Source organism: Paralichthys olivaceus, chromosome 18 (genome assembly GCF_024713975.1).
Source record: "Paralichthys olivaceus isolate ysfri-2021 chromosome 18, ASM2471397v2, whole genome shotgun sequence".
In the NCBI taxonomy this organism is placed as follows: Eukaryota; Metazoa; Chordata; class Actinopteri; order Pleuronectiformes; family Paralichthyidae; genus Paralichthys; species Paralichthys olivaceus.
The window spans coordinates 4,270,508-4,281,017 of NC_091110.1; the positions used below are offsets into that span (position 1 = coordinate 4,270,508).

General features: G+C 42.7%; 1 protein-coding gene across 2 annotated transcripts; it reads left to right on the plus strand.

Annotated features, from left to right (window-relative positions):
* Positions 1-1,123: 1,123 nt before the first annotated feature.
* On the plus strand, positions 1,124-10,476 carry LOC109626244 (3-hydroxy-3-methylglutaryl-coenzyme A reductase-like). Of its 2 annotated transcripts, none has more exons than XM_020082002.2 (20): positions 1,124-1,367; positions 1,791-1,984; positions 2,118-2,229; positions 2,325-2,412; positions 3,043-3,127; positions 3,254-3,359; positions 3,484-3,590; positions 3,704-3,823; positions 3,969-4,102; positions 4,206-4,492; positions 5,239-5,393; positions 5,492-5,686; positions 5,808-5,966; positions 6,061-6,218; positions 6,336-6,441; positions 6,535-6,705; positions 6,843-6,983; positions 7,501-7,659; positions 8,884-9,038; positions 9,122-10,476. In XM_020082002.2, the coding sequence occupies exons 2-20, from the start codon at positions 1,826-1,828 to the stop codon at positions 9,177-9,179; spliced, it is 2,655 nt and encodes an 884-aa protein (XP_019937561.1). In that variant the 5' UTR covers positions 1,124-1,367; positions 1,791-1,825; the 3' UTR covers positions 9,180-10,476. The 2 variants fall into 2 exon arrangements, with proteins under 2 accessions (XP_019937561.1, XP_019937558.1); XM_020081999.2 differs by having other exon boundaries at positions 1,202-1,367; positions 5,236-5,393.
* Positions 10,477-10,510: the final 34 nt, after the last annotated feature.

Here is a 10,510-nt window from a genome sequence, read left to right on the forward strand (position 1 = left end):
TTTTAGTGCTTGCTAAACATCCCAACCTATATTAAGTGTAATTTAGAATACAATTCTCCAAATTCTGTATGAACCACAAATGTGTAAACAAATAAATCCCCAAGTGCATTATTTTCTTTTTTGTGAGAACATGTAGAATTGAATTGATTACATTTTATCTTTTGTTTTTTGCTGTGTATTTTGTGAAGCACTTTGTGACTTTGATTAGATAAGTGCCAAACAAATACAGTTATTATTATTATTATTATTATTATTACCTTGTCATAGATGATCCCGTGGAGCCTGTTCATTATCTACTGAACTTCTGGTTACAGTAATAGGTTGTTTAATTTGATTAAACTAAGGATTTCCACATGATGCAGAGAGCACAAGGTAGAGTACTGACTGTCCACTGTGAAGAAACTGCTTTGAATAGGTCTAAAATATGAACAGGCAGCAATGAAGGTAACATACTGTACATAGTGTTCATGAGCCACTTGAACTTAAGAATGAGTACCCTGCTTTTAGGGAAATCAACCAAAACCATGATGTGCTTTGTTGCAAAACCGGTTAGAAGTTATTTTAAAATAGCAAAGAGTGAATTTGCAAAAGGTGAATTAAGTCAGTCTGGATCTGATTCCAATATGTTTGTTTTCTGCACATTTTGACTACAGACACTGCAATCATGCACTCCACACTCTAGTCACCTCCTTGTTACATTTATCCTCGCTGTATGTATTGTATATATTCTGTGTCATTACATGTTGTTTTATGTTGTACCACAGGGCATAGCAATACAAATTGCGTTGAATCACATTCAATGACACTAAAGGCAATCTGAATCTGAATCTGAATTATAAACCAAAGATCATGCTAGAATGGAGATTCAGTTTTGTGCAAGCTAACAAAATACAACATATACATGAAATTTAATTTGAAATCACTTTATTTAGAGTGTCTCAGACCTTTGCATGTTTTTTTGACAATACCTTATCTTACATTAGATGTCATTGTGAGCAGCTTTAACGTCAATGTTAATAATAGCTAAATCACTTGTGCATTACAGCAACAAATACACAATAAAACCACAACAAAAATAAAACAAGTTGTATTAAATAATAATAATCACTATTCTTGTATTATTATTAATATTATTTTTGTGAAATCAAGATTATTCAACATTTTAATTTCCTCGGATCTCCGCGGACATCGCTTCTGCGTCACCCTTCAAACCCCACCCCTGAGGTAAGACGTAAGCATGACGTAAGGATCTCCTCATCGCCATGTTACATCAGTAGGAATGAGCCAGCTAGCAAAGCAATTTATGGGCGAGAGGCACTGATACGATGGAAACGACCGTCTGACCTCGGCGAAACGTATCTTTACAAGTACGTGAACTCTGTCGTCTGTTGTGTGAGTGACGTGTTGTAACGCTGTGGCGGAGGTCTGACCTTGGCGCCGGGCGAATGTAGCCGATGCTAACTAATGCTAATGCTAACTTTTCGATGATTGCCCTTGGTTACGGTGTCGCAAAGCGTCCTAAACGCGAACACCAGCTGTTTCTACGAACGCCACAGATAACAGCTGGGTCCGCCTGTGGATTCTGACCGATAGCTAATGTTGCTGTGTGTCACTGAGCTGTCGGTGAGCTGTGACCGAGAAGCTGAGCAGCGATGATAGCAACTAGCTAAACAAATGACTGTCTGTTTTCAGTGATCACCTAAAATACAGATTCTTCGTTTGTAGCTTCTCCTGTCAGCCAGGCTCAGATCAACTGGACTGACAGTCGGTCTCCTCCCTCTCTGACTCAGGTGAAGCTGTGAGGTGAAGGTGACATCCTGGGACCATGTTGGCTCGGCTCTTTAGACTCCACGGCCTGCTGGTGGCCTCACACCCGTGGGAGGTTATAGTGGGCACCCTCGCTCTCACTGTCTGCCTCGTGTCTATGAACACCCTGGCAGCCAGCAGCCACATGTGCACCTGGAACGAGTGCCCCAAAGTCGAAGTGAGTTGTGGTGTGTGTTGGTGCATGTGTGGGTGTGGCGGGTCATCTCACTTCGAAGTAAGGGGACTGTAACGTTGCTCACTTTGTGTCCGTGCACTAACCTGATGACTTTTCTCTGTCTGTTCTCTTGCAGAAAAACCAAAGCAGCGACATAACCATCCTAACAATTACTCGCTGCATGGCCATAGTTTACATCTATTTCCAGTTCAAGAATCTTAGACAACTGGGATCCAAATATATTCTGGGTCAGTATTAGATGAGATGATGGAGAAGTTGCACCATACTCATTGAACAGTGACAGCTCTGCTTCACTTACTGTTTTTGTTTCTTTTCCCCACAGGTATTGCAGGTTTATTTACAGTATTTTCCAGTTTCGTTTTCAGCACAGTGGTCATCCACTTCTTTGGGAAAGAGCTGACAGGCCTCAAGTAAGTGTTTCAAATGTTCTGACCTTTTCTTTTACACCTAGATTGTTGAAGACATAACATTTATTTCCTAGATCACAGTCTCTTGTGGGGCCTCTATAGGTAAAGCTCACAAGTGATGAGGGAAAGTCATTTCTGTCACTTGAGAATATTGCATCACTTTATTTTTGTGAAAAAAGTAACTCCAACCTGAAATTAGAAGCTTTTTAAAACAACTTAAGATAATTACGCCAACAATAATATATGTGTAGTTAACCCAGTTTGTATATATTAGGTAGTATTAGTAGTAAGAAGCTCAGGTCAAACTTTAAATGAAAATGACTGGTGTTCAAGATAGGGGCCAGTCAATTGATACAGTGTGCCCCTCTAGCCATTTTAATGATTCACAGCTCTAAAGCCTTCCATCACATCCATCATTAGGAATGTCTGAGACTCAATAAGACATACGGTTTCTGATCAAGAGATGTGCAGCCCTTTCACATTTACCACGAGTCATTCGATTTAATTTTAATATCAAAAACATGACAATGAGGATGAATGAAATTTCTAACTTGTCAGGTGACACTAAACACACCATAAAGTTTAGTGTCACTTATACGCTTTAACACTGTGATTTGACTTTTTGTCCTCCAGTGAAGCCCTGCCGTTCTTTCTTCTGCTCATCGACCTGTCGAAAGCCTGTGCATTGTCCAAATTTGCCCTCAGCTCAAACTCTCAGGTAATGCCACACACCCTGTATTTGCATATGTGTGAATTGTAACTGAACTAAGATCCATTTTTGACATTGAAATAATAGTAGTGTCGGCTCGCTGACTGGTGCTGTGACCCCGTGTCTTGTGTATAGGAGGAGGTGAGGGAGAATATTTCCCAGGGCATGGCCATCCTGGGCCCCACCTTCACCCTGGATGCCCTGGTTAAATGTCTAGTCATTGGGATTGGCACCATGTCAGGTAAGGAATGCTGCTATTTCTTCACCTCCAAAACTGACAGATGATGTTTTGTGTATTAAATACTTCATGATGATGATAAATTAAGTGAAAATTAAACTCACTTCTGTTCTCTGTTGTTTTCCAGGTGTCCCTCAATTAGAGATCATGTGTTGTTTTGGCTGTATGTCTGTCCTGGCCAATTACTTTGTCTTCATGACCCTCTTCCCTGCATGCGTCTCACTGGTCCTGGAGGTAGGAATAATTGGTCACTTTTAGCAGAATTCATTCTCTGACATAGTATTAAAGTGAGTTAATGAATCAGACAATTGATTTTTGTTTATGCTTTTTGATTTTTTTGTGTGCAGCTTTCCAGGGAAAGTCGAGAGGGTCGCCCAATCTGGCAGCTGAGCCACTTTGCACTTGTGCTGGCAGAAGAAGAGGACAACAAGCCGAATCCTGTGACTCAGAGGGTTAAAATCATCATGGTAAGAAACAGAGTCATGCTATTTTACCACACTAAAACCATTTTGCTCCCTGTATACACATCAGCCAGAAAGTTGGCTTTTTTCAAATAAGAAGAATGAAGCAAATAAACAGTCTTACTGGGATATTTCATCATATCCTCCCCAGTCTCTCGGTCTTGTTCTGGTTCATGCACATAATCGACTAGCAGCTGAGAATCAAGGTCACAATCGAACAGTGGAGGGGCCCGTTGCTAAGAGACTGGAGTCCGATGATACCACATGGCCACTGAAGCTCACCAGGTAAAAATATTGAGGGCGGAAAATTGCTCATTTTGTAACTACATTGATTTATTCAGCAATAACCCTCTGATGCACGTCTTCCTTTCTCTTCATCTGCTGCCAGTATGGACATGGAGCAGGTGATAACCCTCAGTCTTGCTCTGCTCCTGGCTGTGAAGTACGTCTTCTTTGAGCAAACAGAGACGGAGTCTTCGCTGTCCCTCAAGAGTCCCATTATCAGCTCAGCTCCAAACCAGAGGCCCTGGGTGGCAGAGGACTGCTGCAGGAGGGAGCTCCCAGCCCAGAAACACCACAAGATGATGAATGGTATCCTGGCAACACACATAACCCCCCCAGCTGTTTCAGAAAGTAAACTTTCCCCTGAGCCTTACACAGCGACCAGAGACAAAGGTGAGACTTATAATTGGTCCCTATAGCATTAACTTATTAAGACTGGATGCTACATGTCCGTGTATCTCCCTTTATGACCCCATACAACATCTGCATGCTTCTCCCTTTTAGGCCCACACCACCTTTAGTGTATGCATGGGACGTCTTGGTTTTCATTTTGGCACCAATGTGAAGAGGTTAACGCAGCAATATAACCCGCGTCAGTTGAGTGTCTCATGCCTCAGTGCTTCAGCCGTCTAAAGTTTCAGCGTCTCTTGACACATTCAGTTCCCAGCAAAACAGTTGAACAGTTTAAAGATCTGTTGAAAGTGATATTGACATCATGTCAGAAACATTACATAATTTTATAACTGACACCATTTCCACATCCAGGGTGAAAGGATGAGGTCTCATTGTGAAATCATTTGAATGCTTTGTGGTCGCAAAATTTGTTCGGTCAGCTCAACAACAACGGCTGTAGCAATGCCACAGCAAACACACTGGTGGTGGAAACACACAGGCACTGCAGTAGCTGGTAGCTGTTGCACAAGGCAGGCATCCTATGAAGCAAATAGATACACTGAATAAACATAAGAGAGCTTCAACATTTGTCTTTTATTGTTTCAATCGGGTTCCAGGAAAAACTCAAGTTTTAGGAGGTTGTTGTTAAACATAAGCAGAGTCTTAATGGGTTGATAATGTCCATATTCACTAATGTAAATGCTTTCTTGCTCGACATGACCCGTGTCTGTCCTGATTTACAGCAGAAGTAATTCAGGCTCCAGCAGTCTCAGAGGAAAACAGCCCTTGTATTTCACATCTTGGAGATTCTCTCGCCCCGGCACCTTCTGTTCCTCTGAGTAGCTCCAATTCAGAGCCCCGTACTCTGGAGGAATGTGTGACCATCCTCTCCGATCCTCAGGCAAGCTGCCATCGCAGTTAGAAATCCTCACACAAAGCACAGTTCTGAATGTGTCTGGAGGTTTAACAAATCACCGGTTTGTCCTTGGTTTTTTCCAGAGAGGTGCCCGTTTCCTCAGCGATGCAGAAGTGATAAACTTGGTTACGTCACGTAACATCCTCAACTATAAATTGGAGATGGTCCTGGACACTCCAGAAAGGGGCGTGTCTATCAGGAGGGAAATGCTATCCCCCAAACTTCCTGTTCACTCTGCCTTGGCTTGTCTGCCTTACAAGGACTACGACTATTCTAAGGTTTGAGCAACATGCATTTTAGTAAAATACGTTGTCCACAAGTAAATTCACTTTAAAATGTTTCTGTGTTCGTGTTGTAGCATGATTTTATTCAAGCTTATTTCATGTCCCTGTTCTGTAGGTGATGGGTACTTGTTGTGAGAATGTCATCGGGTACATGCCGGTGCCAGTGGGAGTGGCTGGTCCTCTTCTGTTGGACGAGAAGCAGTTTTACGTTCCTATGGCGACCACAGAGGGCTGCCTGGTGGCCAGCACGAACAGAGGCTGCAGGGCACTTTCTGTAAGAGAGGCGTATTTAGCTGTAGCTGTGGTTCACCGTGTGTATGTGTGTGGTTGTGTGTGTTGTGCTGACTCTTGCCATCCTTCCTGTCCAGCTGAGTGGGGGTTGCCGCAGCAGGATCCTAGCTGACGGTATGACCCGCGGTCCTGTGGTGAGACTGCCCTCAGCGTGTCGGGCTGCAGAGGTCAAAGTCTGGCTCGAGACCCCGGACGGATTCAGCCTGATCAAGGAGGTCTTCGACCAGACCAGCAGGTCAGAGGAAACGCTGAGATTGCCAAAAAAACAATGACAGGATGAATACTGAGTCACACATATTAAAATATCTTATCGGACAAACCTAACATTCATGGATTTTTTTTTTCTTGTTAGGTTTGCTCGTCTGGAGAAGCTGTCGGGGAGTTTAGCTGGGAGGAATCTGTATATACGCTTCCAGTCTCAGACAGGAGACGCCATGGGCATGAACATGCTATCGAAGGTACGACCCAATCTTTTGCAATTTCAATGAAACTTTGGTTTTTGTCTCTATTCAGCTTATATACTTAACAGGGTACATGCTGTGTTTTCCCAGGGCACTGAACAGGCTCTGCTCAGACTCCAGCAGCAGTTTCCTGACATGGAGGTGCTTTCAGTCAGTGGTAATTACTGCACTGACAAAAAATCTGCTGCCATAAACTGGATTCTGGGCCGAGGCAAGTCTGCTGTCTGCGAGGCCACCATCCCTGCCAAGGTGGTCAGGGAGGTAAAAACAACTACTAAAACTCCACCGTCGCACCTCAAATCATTGCAGTGGAAAAATTCTGCTCACCAGCTTAAACAATCATTAATTTGCCATTACTGTTCAGAAAATAATAAAAAGCCATTTGAATGTGTCTTTAGGTGCTAAAGAGCAGTACAGCCGCTCTGTTGGAGCTGAACATCTCCAAAAACCTGGTGGGCTCGGCCATGGTGGGCAGCATAGGGGGCTTTAATGCTCATGCTGCTAACATTGTAGCTGCCATATACATCGCCTGTGGACAGGTAAACCCTCACTCACACTATCTCTAGTCTTGAATTACTTCCACACATGCTCATGGGTATCTTTAAAGGGGACAACTTATAGTATTAGAAGGAGTGTGAGGCTGATAAACAGTCAACTTTCCACGTATAGTCAGTCATGTGTAGAATCAGTAGGTAAAAGCATTGTGTAGTCAAGATGCTAAAAGTAATAGCTATGTTGCTCTTTTATAACTCTCACCCATGGGAGTTGTTTCTGCTGTAGCTGGAAATAAAATGGTTGACTTTTGAAGGTGTAAAATGATTGTGTCTCAGTGGCATAAGGTCATATTTAAACTAGTGATGACAAAGTATGAAGACTTTCAAAAGAAAAATACACATTAAAACATAAATCTTAACTTTGTAGAAATACTTGGATAGTATTAGTGGACCTGTGACACTTCACAGAACATGATATCAGTTGTGGTTCTCAGCGTAGCACAGTCAACAGCTTTCTCACCACATGTATGGAGTTATATCTATATATATATGTGTGTGTCAGGATCCTGCTCAGACAGTAGGAAGCTCCAACTGCATCACTCTGATGGAGCCTGCTGGTGCAGATGGACAAGACCTGTACATCAGCTGCACTATGCCCTCCTTAGAGCTGGGTACTGTGGGAGGAGGCACCAACCTGCTGCCACAGCAGGCCTGTCTACAGGTAACCTCATCCTTTACATTTACCTTTTGACTTGTATTTCAGTTTTAAGTCTCCAAACTGTAACATTTTAATTTCACAGTAATGTTTGTAAAAGGTTTGACGGATTTTCCGTCCTTTTAAGGATTCAAAGTAAATCAGATGAAAGCAGAAAAATTACACATGCACCCTAAATGTCCTAAATCAACATGGAAGTTGATCTTTGACTGCACAGACAGATGAGCAGACACCAAGCAGCAAGATATTGCAAATAAAAAGCTTCAAGGTGGGAGGTGGATTATGACTCTGCAATGACTGTGTGATGATTCAGAGGTTTTAAGAGCAGGGCTCCCAAATTGTGGAAAGTTTCCTGCCGGGTAATAAACTTGTGACACACCTTAATTGTTTTATGAGACTACATAAATAGACTGAGGATTAAGTTATAATTTCAGGCTGTGTGTAAATTTAAAGGGGAATGACAGATGATCAGCCTGTCGCCGATATGCAGAAGAGTGTGAATGAGCCCGTGATCCTCCGCAGGATTCACTGTGAACAAGTGGGAAGGTTTCTAATATGCATCAAAAATTAAAAAAAAGAATACAAATATCTCAGGATGAAAAAGTGGTGCCATGAAGATGTCAGGGGAGGTTTTAGTGACGAGAGCCGATGCCGGTGTGAAGTTACCAAAAACAAGTGATCTCCACAGCAGAGTACGACCTGTCTCTGCCTGCTGCGCCACCCCTCACCTGAACGCTGCAGAGATGTCTTTGTTGATGTTAACGTGTCTGAGCAGAGAATCTCCTGCTGCGCTGTTCATGTGTCAAAGTATCAGGACATAAATATCAGGAAATGTTCCGTCGTGGCTGACCACAAAGCCATCACTGGTTACACCTGTAGGTGGTTTAGTTCTTACTCATGAAACAAGACTGGAAATCAAGTTTCTGGATCCTGAACTCAAGCGAACACTTAATTACAACTTTATTTCTCTGCCACTGATTATGTAAAATCAACTCAATAGGTTTTAAGTCTGTAAAATATTAAAAGGACAGTGTATTCAAGTTGTAATAAGTAATCAGCATGCAACTCTACAGCGGATAAAAAGGAAAGCTATCTCTGATGAGGTCTGCTTTCTAGAAGAGCACAACCCAGCATTTTAGAGAATTTGACAAAACAAGGGGTTCATCCTGTTGTCAGATGTTCTTTTCTAATATAAAACCCTTACAGTAAATGACTCATTTCTGTCTTTAGATTCTTGGTGTCCAAGGTGCCAGTCCCGACCAGCCTGGCGAGAACGCCCGGCAGCTGGCCCGCATAGTTTGTTCCACCGTCCTGGCAGGAGAGCTGTCTCTGATGGCCGCTCTAGCTGCTGGGCACCTCGTCAAAAGCCACATGACCCACAACAGGTGAGATAGTTCACTCGTGATCTCTGTGGTCTGTGACCATTCACCCTGCGAGAGGCTGATTGTGCTCCGTTCTCTGGTCCTAGATCTAAAACAAATATATGCGATACCCCTGCGCAAAAGTGTGGAGACGGCAAGTGTTGACGTGATGGCCATCTTCAGAGAGGGAAAGTACGCCCCCTGGAATCCGGCACAAGACCCCGCAATCAGAAGTGAAAGGCTCTCCTAATGATGTGTTTCTGAGGGGGGAGCTGTGGGTGGTGGAAATCCACAGGTGGAAGACAATTAACTAAATACACACTGGAGACAGTGGTGTGCTCAGTTCGGGACTGACTGCAAAAAGACTTTCTGTGTTGAAATGTTGCTTTGCTTATTCGTGTCATTTGCCTGCATCTTAGCGTTGCAGTTGTATTTGATAAAGGCTTCACTGACGCCGGCGCTGATCTTTCGGACAACTGAGTGTCACGATACGATTTGGACGTGTGTGTGCACCATGCTGCTCGAGGTCTTCAACTAGTACCTCTGAAGAGTCGTAAAGCCAGGAGCTTCTCCCATCACGCACGGAAAGACACAGCTTCTGCATTAACGAATGAGATCTTCAGAAAGGTAACATCAGATTTCCTGAAAAAAAGAATTGCACTTGCCAAAAGCTTTTTCTAAACAGAACAGTGTAGTTTCAAATACCAACCTTCTGCCTGAATGTATGTGGTTCTATATCGGTGGTTTTCACTTGCACAATCCTTCCTGAGTTAAGGTGCAACTGTATACTGTGTATACTGTAGAGTGACTGTGGCGGCTGAACCTCGAGGTTTCTGTCTCTGGTGGTTTGTCCAGACTCTGATCAGCCACTAAGACGAACCGTTAGAGGCAGGTGGGTTTTTTTTAAAGGCTAATAGGAAAAATAAAGCCATATTAATTTATTAATTAATTAGGTACACTTTTATTTTACATGTGTGCAGCTATTGATTTTTTTTTGGGCATGGTGGGAGTAAAAGGATGAGTTTAAAGGAGACACAATGCTTTTCAGTTTTTGTCTTTCCTCCTGTGTGTTACTGATCTTTTGTAAAAGGTCTGTAAAGTATTAAAGCAAAACAGAAAATACTGAAGCTCCTGAAACATTTCCACATCGTCATGATGATGTTGAAAGAGGAGCTGCAGCAATGGACAATATGAAGAGATTGAAGTTTCCAGAAGATTAGAGCATGGAAACTTAATCACTATGAGCCTGAATATAAGCTGAATGTCTCCTTTAAAAGCATCACTCACCACAGGTACCGCAGGTTCGGGTATTTTCAGAAAGAAGCAAAGCTCAGAAGTGGCCTTACATAGTGTCTGAGATGATGAGCCTTCGCATGTTCTAATTAGAATATTCAATTATAAATTATCAATGTCAAGATTGTACAATGTTTTATTTAAAAGATAAACACTTTGTTCCCTCTGAGTGATGTCTCACTGGTTTCTCAGCAACAACAAAT

Excerpts from the sequence above, each read along its gene's own strand:
- LOC109626244 (XM_020081999.2), top strand. The coding sequence starts at position 1,826 with ATGTTGGCTCGGCTCTTTAGACTCCACGGCCTGCTGGTGGCCTCACAC. Across the intron at positions 3,128-3,253 it reads CCCTCAGCTCAAACTCTCAG|GAGGAGGTGAGGGAGAATAT; the intron begins GTAATGCCACAC and ends TCTTGTGTATAG. Across the intron at positions 9,039-9,121 it reads AGCCACATGACCCACAACAG|ATCTAAAACAAATATATGCG; the intron begins GTGAGATAGTTC and ends CTCTGGTCCTAG.